The sequence below is a fragment of the Emys orbicularis genome, chromosome 10 (assembly GCF_028017835.1).
Source record: "Emys orbicularis isolate rEmyOrb1 chromosome 10, rEmyOrb1.hap1, whole genome shotgun sequence".
Lineage (NCBI taxonomy): Eukaryota > Metazoa > Chordata > Testudines > Emydidae > Emys > Emys orbicularis.
In genome coordinates, this window is record NC_088692.1 from 40911936 (window position 1) to 40928481 (window position 16546).

General features: G+C 48.2%; 1 protein-coding gene across 2 annotated transcripts; it reads right to left on the reverse strand.

Annotated features, from left to right (window-relative positions):
• Positions 1 to 441: 441 nt before the first annotated feature.
• Positions 442 to 16326, reverse strand: SPSB3 (splA/ryanodine receptor domain and SOCS box containing 3). 2 transcript variants are annotated; one of them, XM_065411751.1, is made up of 7 exons: positions 16165 to 16242; positions 9671 to 9819; positions 6733 to 6910; positions 5263 to 5450; positions 3129 to 3231; positions 2187 to 2312; positions 442 to 1487 (listed from the first exon to the last, which is right to left on the reverse strand). In XM_065411751.1, the coding sequence occupies exons 2-7, from the start codon at positions 9797 to 9799 to the stop codon at positions 1135 to 1137; spliced, it is 1077 nt and encodes a 358-aa protein (XP_065267823.1). In that variant the 5' UTR covers positions 9800 to 9819; positions 16165 to 16242; the 3' UTR covers positions 442 to 1134. The 2 variants fall into 2 exon arrangements, with proteins under 2 accessions (XP_065267823.1, XP_065267822.1); XM_065411750.1 differs by lacking the exon at positions 9671 to 9819 and having other exon boundaries at positions 16165 to 16326.
• Between the last annotated feature and the right edge of the window lie 220 nt (positions 16327 to 16546).

Below are 16546 nucleotides of genomic sequence, written 5' to 3' on the forward strand. Positions count from 1 at the left end.
CTGTCTGCCAGTGGCCAGTACTAAATGCTTCAGAGGAAGAAGGACTCCACAAGGCACCTGTGGGATAATCTGCCCCCCAACATGTCTGTGTGACACTACACCCCATATTCTTCATAAAAGTAGTTTTAATATGAATATGGCATAATTAAGATATTTTATGCAAGATGGGTCATGTAAGGTATCAGTGGAAAGGTTATGATTTGCTGATTATCCAATTTGTATGCATATATCATTTCCGTATCTGAAGTTTGTTACATAGTCAATATTCCTATCACAACAGTGTGTGTACTTGGGGAACATTCACCCAATCAGCCTGAATGGGTCATTAGGAAGAACAAGAAGACTTGGAAGATACTAATCTCCTGCTTTCCTGCAAAGCTTCCTGGGTTGCTGCTTTGACACTATATTCTTGAGAGCCACACTTTAGCTCATACCTTCACAGGCAGTTAAACAGTATTTTTATTACCATTTAATAGTCTGATACAGGAAAAGCAGCAATAGCCAACATGCAAAGCAATTAAAGAAGTCACAGGACTCAAATGAGAGCATTTACAGATCAGCTCTAGCAAGTAACTGCTCATTCACAACAATGCCAACAGTAAAGCATATAGATGCAATTTTAGGAGCACTTCTCTAAACACTGCTGTTCTAGATCACGTCCCAGTGACCTGATGCCTTCATTGCAGGTGCCAAACCAACACAACCGTTAGGAGAGAGGTGGAGTGGTAACTGATTTTGTCTTTTGATGGGAGTCAAGTCATTTATTTGATCATAAAGCCTGCTAGAAGAGACGCACATTTTGAAGCCAGGAAGCCGGTTTGAAAGCTTGCATCTCTGCTGGAACAGTCTACGCCCTAGAGATCAGCTAGTGATGGTGGCAGTGAGTAGGAGATGAAGCTAGGAAATTTTGCTGCAGGTTATCTAGGCTGCCTATTTCAAAGAAGTCACTCTCCTCAGTTGGGATAGGTATTCAATGCAAGTGGCTGATGCTTGTAGCTTAAAAGATTTCAAGAGGGTAGAAGTCTTTGCAAACTTGATTAGAAGTTGGTGTCCCCACAAACAGGTGTCTGGCCTGGATCACCCTCAGAAATAATGAAGGAAACCACCCCCCAAGGCAGTTTGTTTGAAAATAACTTATGTCCTCCTGCATCTCTTCCTTTGGCATGCCTCTGCATCCGACCCACAGGAGCTATCTGAGTCACTTCCCGACAAGGAGGAAGAAGAGGTGGAAGGCTTCAGTGTGCTACAGTTCATACTCAGCACCCAGCCTAGTTTGTTGTGTAGAACTTGCTTAAGTCCTGGAGGCAATGGCAGCACTTCCAGCGTATCCACATAGTTGGGCAACAGCTGGCGGAGGCGATAACAGCAGAGGTACTGGAGGGACGTGTAGCTGGTGCATGAGCGGATCACCTTCATGCTGCTTTTGGCTGCAGTGGAGCACACCATGGGGTAGAATTTCTTGTTCTGCAGTTTGGTAGCTGCAACTCCTGGGAGGAAATACAATCAAGGAGGCTGGTGTTAGTCATAGGCAAGGGCACAATTAGGTAATTGCCTATAATGCAGGGATACAGTTCCTAGGATGCTCTGTGATCTGAACTGTCACCCCTTCTCCCACCTAAATGTGGGGTCTACAAACTTATGGATAGAGATCTGGAAAGCAGGAGATTTTTGAAGTCAGGCCTGTTGAAGGAGTGAATAGGTGTTTTAGAGACACTCTGCTTTATGCACTTAATCTTCCTATAGTTTGCTATTTAAGGAAGCCTGCTAACTATCCTCATCTCCAAACAGTCAGATGGCACTGAGACTTCCAAGAGGCAGCAACAATCTGAAGACCCACCCAAAGGGTCAATGTTCCATAATTCATACACCCCTCCCTCCCTGCATGTTTTGTCCCATCACTTTGTTGTGCTTAAGCAGGGGTTCTCAAACTAGGGGTCAGGACCCCTCAGGGGGTTGCAAGGTTATTACATGGGGGGTCGCAAGCTGTGAGCCTCCACCCCAAACCCCGCTTTGCCTCCAGCATTTATAATGGTGTTAAATATATTTTAAAAGTGCTTATAGTTTATAAGGGGGGGTCTCACTCAGAGGCTTGCTATGTGAAAGGGGTCACCAGTACAAAAGTTTGAGAACCACTGTGCTTAAGGGTGGGTTTGGCTGGATGAAGGCCACCTTGTCCCAACTCTTACCTATGCATTTCCTGTTTTTGAAGAAAGTGAGAGTTCCATGCCACATGTCCAAATGAACCCCAATGATGGAGCCTTGGCCAAACCTTGAGGAGAAGTTCATTTTATCTCCCCTGTGGTGGAGTAATCCTTAGACAGACAGACAGCAGATTAAGAAGCAATCCTATACTCTTTAGATCGATCCCATCTTCCATAATCTCTTTCTAATTTGTATAAACTGAAGGAGTCAGCCATTTAATTAAAAAAACCTGGATTTCCCTGTGACCACCATTTGCTGCCCTCAATCCCAGAGCATGTGAAGGGTCTTTGGCAGCTCAGGAGACAGCCAATGGTGGAATGTACTCTTGCCTCTAGATCCATGGTCAAGTATAGGCCAAACGTGTTAAAGTCTGAAAGTTATTGCCCCTCTGTGGTGCGACAGCCTAAGTGAAATGAGCTAGGTGTTCTCACCAAGGCAGTGGGGAGGGAGCCTCATTGGCAGCCTCAGCCGTGGAGCAAATACAGAACAGATTGGACTTCCTTCACTCCTTTTTTAGGTTGAGGCACGGTGGCGGCGAGGGGGAGTTTATGCTGTTATCTACAGGGGAGGTGGGGCATGGACAGAGTTCAGCCTCTAGGTCAGTCTATGTATCCAGTTAAGGGAGTTACTTCACTGTATACAAAAAAGAGACTTTAAATGACAGAGGCAATCCTGATGGGAAAACAGCAACACTGGCAATATGCATGGATTCTCTCCGCTGCCCAAATGAAAGGCTGGCTGTGGGCAGCAGTTTCAGTCCAAGTCCATTAGGGATATCAGAGCAGATTCACAGTCCAGGTGACCATTTCAGTCTTATTCCCAACCCTCAGAGCACTTCCACAATTGCTAGGATTAGGTTTCTTCATATCCATGAGCCTTCCCCATGAACTCTAAAGGCAGCAGTCCCCCTCCATATCCTGCATTACCTGTGTATGAGAGTCCCCAGCTGTCTTCATCCTTGCCCAGCAGACTACAGAATGTGTGGCGGTACTTGTCAAGATTCACATCTGAAGTCCCAATTCCCACCATCTGGATGGAAGTAGCCCATGCCAAAGAAGAAAACAAGTTCTTTGTTTCTGCCATGGAACCACTCAGGGCATTAAGCACAACATAGCAGTGAGACAATACAGGAGTGTGATGCTCTGTATCTCGGGGAAACATCCTACACCCCCATGTTCATCTTTATAAAATGATTGTGTGGTATCCAATGCAAAGTTTGTCATGTTGGGTGTCTTCGGCAGGCTCATGATGCACTGAGCATTGCTGTTATAGTAATGTTATAGGTTATAATTTCATGTATGGAGGCACGAGGCTGAAAATGTATCCTCATGGCTTAAAATAAGCCCAGGTAAAAACTATTCAAGAGCAGAGAGGCAGTTCACACCCCCTCAGGACAAACCCAGCCCAGCCTCACAGGAACAAAGGACGCTGGCCTAGGCAGCAACAAAAGAATCTGTTAGTCTCTTGAGTGAGTCACCAACCTTCCTTTGGTCAGTCTGGGACTGCGATGAGGTAATGCTCACCTGACTCTGAAGGGGGAAAAGCTGAGAGGGAAGAAAGGACATGATAAAAGGGAGAGACATTTGCCATGCTCTTCCTCTCTTTCTTCCAACTACATCTACAGACACCACACTAAGCAACTGAAGCGATGATCAAAGGGGAGAGCCTCACATCAAAAGCCAGCATTACAACTCCAAAGGGGGAGTGGAAAATGGTGATTGTTAGCTAAATACAGTAACTCCTCACTTAACGTCCTCCCGCTTAATGGTGCTTCAAAGTTACATCGCTGCTCAATTAGCTAACATGCTCTTTTAAAGTTGTGCAATGCTCCCTTATAACGTCGTTTGGCTGCCTGCTCTGTCCACTGCTTGTAAGATTCTGCACAAGAGCAGCGACTTTACAAGGGAGCATTGTCCAAGTTCCTCTTCTCCGCCTCCTCCCCCTCCCTCCCAGCGCTTCCCCCCACTTAGGACTTGCTGGGAGGGAAGGGGAGAAGCAGGGAAGCGCCACGTCTCCACTCCTCCCCTTCCCTCCCAGAAAGTCCTAAGCACCGCCAAACAGCCGTTTGGTGGCGCTTAGGTCTTTCGGGGGGGGGGGGGGAGGGGAGGAGCAGGGATACGGTGTGCTCCAGAAAGGAGGTGGAGTGGGAAGAGGTGGGCCTGGAGTGGAGACGGGAAGAGGCGGGCCTGCAGCATCCCCCGGCAAAGTTGGCGCCTGTTCTTCTCCGGAAAAGCTGCTGCTGCTGTGAAGGTGCTTCCTAGCGTCCTTGCCTGCAGCGGGCTGTGTCTGTGTGAGGTAAGCCAAGGGCACTTCCCAACCACAGTACAGTACATCACTGTACAGTATATAATGCCTTTTGTCTGCCCCAAAAAAATTTCCTTGGAACCTAACCCCCCGCATTTACATTAAATCTTATGGGAAAATTAGATTCATTTAACATCGTTTCACTTAAAGTTGCATTTTTCAAGAACATAACTACAACGTTAAATGAGGAGTTACTGTAGTAACTTCCTTTATCTACATGCTCCAGTGCTGTTCCAGCGTTCACCACACATTAGGAACTAGTCAGAAAAAGGTGCATCTCTGACTGGACAGGAATCTGGCATTTCTCTGCATTCTGTCACTTCAAGCACTGTGTGGCAGGGCCCATCTCTCTATTTTGTCATGTTGAGACAAACACTGGTGACCTACAAATAATAATGTAACAAAAGGCATGAAAGAGAGCCAGATGTGGGTCCTATACATGACCTCCACTGACTCTGTGAGATCTCAAGTAAGTCACTTAACTTCTCTGCTTCAGTCTAATTGAAGCTCTTGGGCTCAATATAGGGGTATTGTGGTGAAATTTAATGGCCTGTGCCACACAGGTCAGAGCAGATGATCTAATGGTCCCTTCAGGCATTAAACGGTTAGTTTCCCTGTCTGGTAGCTGAACAAGATTCCAATTTTCGTGAAGTACTTTGAGAGCTATTGATGAGGCATGCTGTCAAGTACTGTTCTGTTAAAAGCTTGTCTATTTCTGTGCACCTACTTGTTCCTAAACAGCTTGTCTCAACATACCATGTCAGTGCCATAGACTGGCGAGGTCATCTTGATCTCCCAGAAGTGCTGCCCCTCTACCAGCTCCTTGTTTCCACGGATAGCAGCAGTGCCACAGCTGTACTCCATGTGGAAGTTCACCTTGCGGTTGTCACAGGTCAGGAGGGTTGCAGTCGATTTGTTCATGTCATCCCACACCCACTCAAAGTCTGTTCAGAAGAAGACAACATATTTAGGAGGTGGGGCTATACGAGATCGCACCAACCCAGAAACAGAACAGTTTAACAGCCTTTAAGATTTTTTAAATACCAAACTGAGTTAGTTGAACAGTCAGCTTGTTAAAGCCCAAGACCTTCTTGCTGTATTCTGACTGGGGATGTCATGCCAGCGTGGTCCATCCTTAACCACGTCTGTCACCATCAACAAACAATGGTTCTCGTTTGGGGGTAACACCAGAGCTCAGATATGAAAGCAACTTGTCCTACAACTGCAGTTACCTAACACTGTCGCATACATAACTGCTGTCAGTTAGCATGCGAGGTTGGGATGGAATCCAGGCCATGTATGAGACAGAATAATGTTGCCTTCAGTGTTTATTACAAACAGCAATGTCAACCTGAAAGACAAGCAGGAAACGACCCAGATGATGTCTAATCTGGGAAAATGAGAATTTAAGACACTTCTAGAGCATCCTTGAGTTTTGGAGAATTCCATTTTTATTCCCCTTAGGCTCATGAAATTACAGCGAGAGGACAAGCAGTGTGCTGTCTTCTCATTCCTCACTTATGAACACCCCCACCATCTGGCCAGGCCCAGATTTTATCTAGCTCTCCTAATGCACAATAAGCCTGATCTTCAATACTCCTTACTACCTGACCAGTTTGCTAATTGTACTGAATTGAGCTGAGTTTGATCCTCATTACATGTACACTGCCCCACAGTTCAGACTACAGGTGTATGAACAGCAATGTGCACTGGATTACATTAATGTGAAGTAGGAACCATTTCGTTTGTACCTGCAGCATCCACATAGGGGAGTTACAGCACGTTGGTGTGCATTGCTATTCACACCCCAGAAGTTCATGTTTACATCCCAGGGCATGTCTACACTTCCCTGCCATGAAGTTCAGTTTCACTTGTGTCCTAAGCTGGATTTGAAACCAAGCCCCCACAGGTGAGATCTGGTGCATTAACATCTTTAGAGTTTAGCCTGTGAATCATAACCAGTATATTAAATCCTGTATCTTCCCAGTTTCCCTACAGGGTATGTCATAAGAACAAAATAGCACCCCATGCAGGAATAGCACAGATTATATTTTCCCCCACTAAGAATGCAGTGGTGATCCCCCTCCCCCCGCTCCTCTACAGATGAGCAAGAGGCACCATCATCTGCATAACACAAGGGGAACCTGAAACATACAGGCAAAGAGAAAGCAGCACAGTTCAAACACCAGAGGAATAGCAAGAGCAGTTTAAGAGCTGCTTCCTTACACTCATCCTCTTCACCGCACTGGCAGTCCTTGACGCGATGGACGGTGTGCAGACTGGAGCAGTAGGGAGTCTCATTCTGGTTCTCACAGTTGCAGTAGGACTCTCCTGTCACAGGGATGGCGCTGGGGATGGAGGGCGAGAGGGAAGGAAACTCTGGCTCAGAGTCAGAGTCACTGTGCTGCCATGGAAAAACAGAGGGAGACCATCAGAAAGCTAAAATTTGAGGGCCATCCCATAGCTCCAGCAGTGCTTTACAAAGCCATGGCTTGACACTCCTTGTATTGCAGTAATACCCAAAGGTCCCAGAAGGTACATGCCCAAAAGAGCCCACACAGATGAGTGGATGGGGAAGGATGCAAAGTTTAAGCAAAGTGAAGGAGGCTGACAAGCACACTGCATTCCAGGTCTTGATTTGACAAAGGGAGAGCGAGGTTGGGCAGCTGAGGGACTGACGTGGAAAAAGGGGCTAGGATGCTACCAACAGTAATACAGCAAGCAAGGAGAAAAATGTAGAGTGCATTTCAGGAGTGAGGGAATGGTGGCTTCAAGCAGTAACTGCTGCTGCTCCTCATGTGGAAGAGAGGGCAACACTTCATGTTGGCGCCTGTCCTAGGGGACAGGTGATTGGAAGGCCTCACACTTAAGATATTTTCATTAAAAGGGGGGAGGGATAGCTCAGTGGTTTGAGCATTGGCCTGCTAAACCCAGCGTTGCGAGTTCAATCCTTGAGGGGGCCACTTAGGGATCTGGGGCAAAATCAGTACTTGGGCCTGCTAGTGAAGGCAGGGGGCTGGACTCGATGACTTTTCAAGGTCCCTTCCAGCTCTAGGAGATAAAGATATCCTATTTATTTATAATTTAAAAAGCTTTTGCTTACTGTGGTGTATGGGCACAGAAGACATTTAGTTACAACAGCACCTAAACATTACTATCCCTATATGCTAGCAGATCAAACAGCTGAACCTAAACCTATTTCTTTTATGCAGTATTTGTATTTCAAGGTGCAGGGCCAGACTCTAATCTCAATGACTTCAGTAAATTATTCTAGATTTACACTGGTGTTAGATATTAGCCCACTGTTTCCTATGTATTCCTGCTCCATTGCCCAGATTGAATGTCATACTTAAAGGCTATAAGGACACTTGGAGATACTTGGATTTTGTACAACTCTGGCTCATTTGTGCATAGCCCACCCCAGTGCTCTCCTCAGCAAATTGTTTAGATGTTCAGGCCAAACATCTAGAAAGACACATTTCTGCCCTTTATTTTCTCTTTTTTCCCCTCCATAGAAGTGACCTTGCAGAATTTATAGAGAATGTTACCACTGGAGAAACATTAAGCCACTCTGACAGGGCTGAAGGAAAACCTAATTATACACTGTCCCTCTGAATTCACTGGGCCAATCAGGTATCCGAGTCAGTCTTACCCTCATACCAATGTGTACCTTGCAAGGGAGTTTAGCCTGTATAACAGGCGGCCCGCGGGGTTATTTTCTGTGGCCCGCGAGCTCCTCGTGGCCCCCCCGCCCTCCCCCAGCGTTTACCTAGAGCGGCTCTGGCCTAACGCACACCGGGGGAAGGGCAGGCTCCCTGCCGGCCTACCCTGTCCTGCCCCCATGCTGCTCTGGGAAGCGGCCGGAATGTGGGAAGGGGGGGGCACAGGGGTTTGTGTATTGCTCTTGCTTCAGACAGCACCCCCAGCAGCTCCCATTGGCCATGGTTCCCCATTCCCGGCCAATGGGAGCTGCTGGGGGCGGTGCCTGAAGCAACAGCAACACACAGACCCCTGTGCCCCTCCTCCCCCAGGTTCCGGCCGCTTCCCGGAGCGGCGTGGGGGCAGGGCAAGGCAGGCAGGCAGGCAGCCAGAGCCCGCCCCCCAAACCCCTCCTGCAGCCGAACCCCTTGCCCTGAGCCCCCTGCCACACCCCTCCTGCACCCCGACCCTCTGCACCCCTCCTGCACCCTGAGCCCCTGCCCTGAGCCCCCCGCCGCACCCCTCCTGCACCCCAACCCCCCGCCACACCCCTCCTGCACCCCAACCCACTGCCCTGAGCCCCCTGCCGCACCGCTGCTGCACCCCAACCCCCTGCTGCACCTCACATCCTGACCCCCTGCCCTGAGCCCCCTCCCGCACCCTGCACCCCAACCCCGAGCCCCCTGCCGCACCCCAACCCCCTGCCCTGAGCCCCCTGCCGCACCCTGCACCCCTCACCCCAACTCCCTGCCCTGAGTCACCGCCACACCCCACACCCCTCCTGCACCCCCTGGGGGCAGGGAGGGGGCGGAGTTGGGATGGGGATTTCGGGGAAGGGGTTGGAATGGGGGCAGGAAAGGGGTGGGAAGAGGTGGGGCAGGGGCGGGACCTCATGGAAGGGGTGGAGTGGGGGCGGGGCCGAGGGCAGCAGAGGGGAGGTGTCAGTAATGCGACCCTCAGGCCAATGTACTAGTCTCATGTGGCCCTTGTGGTCATTTGAGTTTGAGACCCTGCTGTATAACTAGGAGTTGGGGGAAAGCAAGCTGAAGGAGGTCAGTAGCTATTTTAATTTATCCCTTCTTACATGGTTCTATTTCTTTTCCTGCTTCATTCCCACCTTCAAGCTCTTCTACATCAATTTATACCAAGTGAGCCAAATTCAGAGGTGGTGTGTCAAGGGGACTTGTAAGTGACAGGCTGGTAATTGGGTGAGAGTCCAAGTTCTCATAACATACACCGGGGGAAGAAAGTAATTTGCATCAGCTTAGATGCCCTATAAGCTTAGGCTACTGGCCTCTTGTCCAAATATGGCCCATTGTGCATGCTATTGCCACACTGGGCACCTAGCCCTCAAGCCACTAGTCACCTGCATCCTGGGAGGAGGAAAGGTTTCCTTAATGGGCGTTTAAAAATATCCTCTTCTAAAGCATGTTTTAACTTTAGAAGCCTTAATATTCCAACCTACCTGCCCATCAGAGTCATAGCCCCACCCATGGGCTCCAGAGGCCAAAGCTACCACCCGTGCATCTGCATCCCGGCGTACCCCACTCAGGACAAAGTGCCAGGCCCTGCTGTTGCGTGTGCGTCGTGCCATGGTGTTTTGAGACAGATAATCTGAAAAATGGGAAGGGAAGAAAATAAGATTACCCAGAGCAGCACAGTCAACTGGAAAGGATCTATTTGGGCACCACCTCCTTCCAGTGATAGGTTTCCCCAACTCCTTACAGCTGTCATCAGGCTCCAACCCCTCTCCTGGCCACCTTGTGAATAGGTTTGGGATTGCCCAGGTCAGGTCAAACCTGGACCTTCACCATGACGTTATGGAACCATGCCTCACAAACTACTCTCTGGCTAGACTAGTAAGACACACACCTTTCATAGCATGGTCAATGCTATACCTGTTGGCCAGCAGGGGTTGCTGCTGAACAATATAAGCATAAACCTACCCTCAGGAGCCAAGCTCACCACCTCTGCAGAGCTCCCAGCCCAAATTGGCTGAAAGAAATACCAGGATCTACTTCACTTTGAACTGGGTTACCAGAAATACTCCTAGAAGCACAAAGGGTAGGTGGTGCCACCCTGCACTGGCATACAAGGGAGAACTGCTACTGCACGAACCAGCCAACACCCTCACCTTTGTCCTGAAAAGAGATGAAGATCAACAATAATTGCCATATGCAGGCTCCTGTGGGTCAGGTAACTAAACTGTGCATAGCCAAGTTCTGATGCTAAACTCTCCCATTCATAGCTGTCTATGGCATTGCCTCCTGCATCTACAGTCACTACACAAGTTGATCTGCGTGCGCCTGTCTGCTCATCTTTGACTAATTGACTACAATGGGAAGAGGAGAAGATAGACCAACTTCTTGCTGTGCAGGGACAATGATCTTTTCATCAGCTTGTCCTGACTTGCCTCAAGAACAAAACTTCTTGCGCGTTTCTGAATCCTAGCCAGCTGCATCTCAGAGACCAGGTTTGGGGAGGTTCTATTTCCCGCAGAGAGACCAGAACAAGTTTCTAGCCATTACAGCAAAAACTCACATAAGAAAACAGAAGAGCCAATTCTTGCTGCTCAATCCCCTCCTTTTCCCCCTAGAATCTCCTTTTAGTATGTCACACACACAAAAACCCCTCCCTCCTCCTCAGAGCTTTCCATTAGGGTTCCACACATCTTCCAAAAATCCCTTAAACCAGGGGTTCTCAAACTGGGGGTCAGGACCCCTCAGGGGGTTGTGAGGTTATTACATGGGGGGTTGCCAGCTGTCAGCCTCCACCCCAAACCCTGTGTATCCTCCAGCATTTATAATGGGGTGTTAAATATATAAAAATGTGTTTTTAATTTATAAGGCGGGGGGTCGCACTCAGAGGCTTGCTATATGAAAGGGGTCACCAGTACAAAAGTCTGAGAACCACTGCCTTAAACTCATGTGCAAATCCCTCTAATTCTGAAAATGCCAAGTTCCTTTACAGCAAATATGCTACAGAGCTCCTTGCCCCACATAGCCCCGCTGTTGAGGGGGTCTCCCTGGCCTATGCAGCTCTTAACTATCTTTTGCTAATGAAATAAAAAGGCACTGGCCTAAGCCTGCCACTTTATCATTCACTGTACTCTCCCACACCAATTCTAAGAGAGAAAGATCCTTCTCTTAGCCTCTTTAACAGATCTGTGGACAGGGTGCTGCCTATATACTGTACTGCCACAGACACCTCAGTTTTGAGTTAGAGGAAAGAAGTAAAGAAAAATAAGTGGTATTTACCAGCATTTTATGCAACACACACGTCTGAGATTCATGTGATTTTCTGTTCTTCCCTATGACCCATTTCTACCTCCCTGTGGGATGCCCAGAGATTTGGTTCAGAGCACTGCTGACAGTGAGGGAACTGAAAACTATTGGTCTAGATAACAGTTAGTCCTGACCTGAGTGCAGGGGACTGGACTAGATGACCTTGTAAAGTCCCTTCCAGTCCTACGATTCTGTGAGTCTATTCCCAGCCCACCCCTTCTGAAATACAGACACTCTGATTCCTCATTCTATTCCTAAAGCAGGAAAGAAAGTGCTGAATCACACACCAGCCCTACACCAGGAGACCCTGTGGAAACCCTTATGGTATAATACCAGCTTCCTACTCTTTCCACACACACACACACACACCTGATTTAGGAGCAGCTCATATGGATTTGGAATCTGTGGCCAGAGTTCTAAATGGGAGGGGAAACAGTGGTCAATGTTTTATTCCTGAAAATCAGTTCTAAGTGTAAATACCAGTCTGTTAACCCCTCAACTGCTGCCAGAATGTGTGCATGGGTCTCAGCAGAAGTTATCTGTGGAACATCACAAGATGCACAGATATGTTCATTTAGGGGAGGTGGGGGAAGATACCATTGATAAGATAGTGCCAGTACTGCCTCACCAGTATGAAGACCTCTGTTTCCTTGACACTTTTCAATATATTTTATACCTGGTTTTGATGACTGTGCTGGTTTCATTAGCAAACTGTCTTCTTTTAGCAGTGGATAAAGATAAAATGCCCATACCAATTCTTTTAGATTCATCAGCAGCCTTTGATATCACCAACCCCTGTAAGGATAGGTAGTCAGGCTCCAGTTGCTCCATTTGCCTGACAGGACCCAGATGACAGCACAGAGATTGCTCCTTCACTCCAAGGACTCTCATGCTGGCTCCAAAGGATACTAATCTTGTAGCCCACCAGTTCAATCTGTACGTTATCCTGCTAGTGAAGACAGTAAAATGTAGTACCACCAAGCTCTAAGGCTTGGTCTACACTTAAAAATTAGATCGACCTAGCTATGTCACTCAGAGCTGTGAAGAATTTTGCACCCCATGCAAAGTAGTTAGGTTGACTTAACCCCCTGTGTAGATACAGCTAGATCAATGGAAGAATTCTTCCGTCAACATAGCTGTGGAGAAGTGGATCAGTTACATTGATGGAAAAATCCCTTCCATTGATGTAGGAAGCTGTGCTGCTGTAGGGGAAACATACAGTAAGTCTCCACTTTTCAGACCTGGATGGTGCAGTTCTGCTTTACCAGGGTCCAGCCAAGACTGGGGGCCAAAGATGAGAGAACTGGCTGAAGCTTAATTGGGATAAGACCAAGAACAGTGATAAAACGGGGTGGGAGAAGTCAAAGGAAACAGCCCAGTACATTTTTGGTGCTCGGGGAAAATAATAATAATAATAATAATAATAAAAAAAAAAAAATCTATCCCTCAACCAAAAGGGTAGTCTCGTTATCAATAATTACTTGAACTATCTGCCACGCAAGTTTGCTATATTCTACGAGTCTTACTGGACACTTGGCGGCTGCTGCTGGGAGTTTCTTTTCATCTGCGCTTGGCCAGAGGTTGTGACTTTTCCCATCAGCCATGAGATCTCAGCACAGAGCCCACACCTTGGTTACCAGTTGAATGACTGTAATGGGGTTGCACCAATAAACTAAACTTTGGCAGATGCATTCTGCACTATTTGGTTCCCAGTATCTCTTGCATGGAACATATCCCTAAGGTTCAGAGGCCGACCTGGCTCCTTAATGCACTCTGGGTGCAGTTTGACATGGGTTGGGTCCTGGATATTTTACACAATTCTCACTTTGCTTTAATCCAGCAGCTGAGATCAGCTGGGACAATTGAGCCAGTAGTCCTTGTGGTAATGCTTTCTGGAGCATGGGGTTCTTGAAATGGAAAGAGGGGACTAAACTCAGAAACTGGCTTCCTTCCCTTGGGCTGAGGAGGCTGCATTTGATTGCCTTCCACGAACTTTGCTAGACTTCCTCTTACCCAGGATTTCGCAGACAGGGAAAGCAGAGGTGGGCAAGAGGGAGGGTTTCTTGGTGTCTCTCCCCCCACTCCAGCTAACATTACAGAAGAATAGACCCAGCAAGAAAAGTACCTTAGAAAGGGGCATAAAAGAACACATGTCCCGGGGAGGGGTAGGAACATAGAAATGGAGATTGACTCAATCTGTACCTCTAGACTGACACCCAATCAGGTACCTTTGAAGGAGGGGAGAAAAAGAGAATGTCCATATCCAAATGTGATTTATTTCTAGCCCAGGGAGACTGCAGGCAGCAGGAAGTACATGAGTCAGACAAAGCCTAATTATTGACAAACAACCCCAAGAATCAGCTTAGTCTTTATTCAGCAGCTGAGACTTGAGAACCATTCTCCTTCCTTTTCATAAATTATAATTGGATCTAACCTGTGATGGGGAAGGGAGAGCAAGTCTCAGTCAGTGAGCAAAGATTAAAGGCCCAAACCTGCAGCTGCTGAGGTCAAGGAGTTTTGCCAGTGGTTCATGTGGGAACAGGATTGGACCCTAAATAGATTAATGGAAAACCTGCACCCAGGTTACTTGTCAAGCATCAGCAGAATGCCAAGTTGTTTAAACATTGCTACTACATAGGAAGACGAGATCAGAGATCTCTAGGGGAGAATGGAAAAGATTCATTATTGGTGCCCAAGTTGATAAGAGAGTAAAGTGTTAACTTGACACAAAAAAAGCTAGCCTGATCTTACACACCAGAAGTTAAACCTGTTTGAAAGCAGAGCCTGTGAGAAGGAGAAGAAAGATACTAGGGTAAGGCTAGAGGGCCAATAACCCAGAGGCAGGGATTTAGCCCATAGGTGAGGGAGAATTGTGGAGGTAATACACCCCAAGGAGGTACACAATGTTACTGGAGTGGGGTGATACTCCACAGGGAAGGGCAAAGATTTACTTCCAGTGGAAGAGACTTAAAATAGTATTTGTAAAGATACTGGGCAATTCATATATTTTAAGCCACTGTATAAAGCATTAAAAGCCATAGTCATAAAAAGAGATAAACAAAAACATTTTGAGGCACATCAGAAGCAGAAGAGAACAGAAAACAGCACAAGAGAGGTAAAGGTTAATACAGACTCAAGAGTGGCTATACTCAGTCATCTAGGAGGAAGGAAGAAAGGTTTAGACACATTTTTAAAAGTCACGCACAAAGGACTAAGACAGATTTCAGGGAGGAAAAAGTCCCATGGCTGAGGGCCCATCACAGCGCAGGCCCATTCTCACACTGACCCAAGACAGTGGGATCACCACAAGCCAGGCACGCATGATCACAGATATCTGGGGCAGTACGAGGTCTGAGGAAGTCTAGAACGACACTTTAGCTGATTGCATGCAATGTGCCAAGGCCCAGCAGTACCAGTTTCAGGTCTATGTGGCACTTGACTGGCAGTTAACAAAGGATGCCAAGATCAATGTAATATGATGATAGTTGCTCAGAGCAGCAGCAAGCAAATTATCTCCTGCAATCTGCTCAGCAGGTAAATGACAGAGCTACCCTGTCAGGAAGGAATTAGAATAACTGAGCTCGTAGTCAGGAGGGCAGGTGATGCTGCTGCTGCGAGGTCAGCATGGAATAAAGAAAGCAGCAGCCTGCACAACTACAAGAGCCATGTTCAAGTCACACTCAACATACCACGAGGGCAAAGAGTGATGCCAGGCTGCAAAGTACCTCTGAGAAAGTTGTCCAAATGTGCAGGGACACTAAGGAAGAAAGAGCAGCTCAATAACAACGACCCCTTCTACCTAGCTACACAGATTCTGTTCCCTCAGGATGCAAACAAGGTAGCCACGGGGCTGCAGCTGGCAGAATCAGCCATTTGTCCAGGCCAGGGCTCTAACTGCAGAATCCCTGGGGCACAAGAGGGTGAGGCTTGTGTCACTAGTGTGCAATTGGCACTCAAGCCTGTGGGTTTTAAGAGTGACTTTGCCTAGAGCTCTCAGGTACAGACCAGCATCACAGACGGCAATTCTGTACTCCTGAGGTTCTTACACCAGACTCATCTCCATGGTATCCAAGGCAGCATGTCAATCCCTCAGTGATGACACAGAGGCCAGCATGGCTCCTGTCTGCTAGAGATAGCTAGGACCAGACCAGTTCTAGACACCACCCCACTCCTTTATGCTCAAGGAAGCCCAGCCTGGCCAGAGAACACGACTGACCCCAATACAAACCCAGCAGGCGTTCAGAGAACCAGGGACTGAGCCCAGACTAGAATCTACCCTGTCTATGCCAGGGGAGGGCAATGGGGTGGCTAGCGAGCAGTATGGGTCTCCCCGTCGTCCCAAACAGGACAAAGACTGACCCCACAGAGCAGGTTTTAAAGCACCCACAGGCTACAGATCCACACCCCTTCCCTAAACACACACAAAGATTTATTCCTCCTCCCATAGACAGCAGCCCCTTAACAGAGCACAGATCCCCCCGCCCAAGAACAGGCTGCTGGCTCACTCTCCCTGCACAGATTCCCCTCCTCCCCCCCACCCAGGGACCGGCCGCAGGCTTATCTCCCCCGGCACAGATCCCCCTCCCCAGCCCGGGGACAGGTCGCAAATGCATCCTTTCCCCCCAGATCCCCCTGCCCCGGAACAGGCTGCAGGCTCATCCCGCCTCCCCCTTACCTGCGCCGCAGCGGCTACCACGACCCTACGTAGGCCACCCTCGCTCTCCTTCTGACCTACTTTTCCCCTCCCAAGATATAAACAATCCACGCTCCGCACCGCTCCTTCCGCGCCCATTGGCCGCGGCTTCTCCGGGAGACGGGACCTCTCCTCATCCGACATTCTCAGTTGGACCGTGCTCCCCTCACTCACAGATCAGAGGGCGGGATAAAATCATTAATTTCTCATACCATTGGCCACATGGGCTGTCAGTCCTTAGAGGGCTGCGCCATTGGAGGAAAGTTTCTAACGCAGCCACCGAGGCGTTTACAGCATGATCACGTAACAGGTACGAAACACAGAGGCCATTGGCTGAGAGGAACGTCAGTCAGCAAGGTCAGGT

Excerpts from the sequence above, each read along its gene's own strand:
- SPSB3 (XM_065411750.1), bottom strand. The coding sequence starts at position 16,326 with ATGTCGGATGAGGAGAGGTCCCGTCTCCCGGAGAAGCCGCGGCCAATG. Across the intron at positions 5,451-6,732 it reads GTGCGGTGAAGAGGATGAGT|ACTTTGAGTGGGTGTGGGAT; the intron begins GTAAGGAAGCAG and ends TCTTCTGAACAG. Across the intron at positions 3,232-5,262 it reads CAGTCTATGGCACTGACATG|ATGGTGGGAATTGGGACTTC; the intron begins GTATGTTGAGAC and ends ACTTCCATCCAG.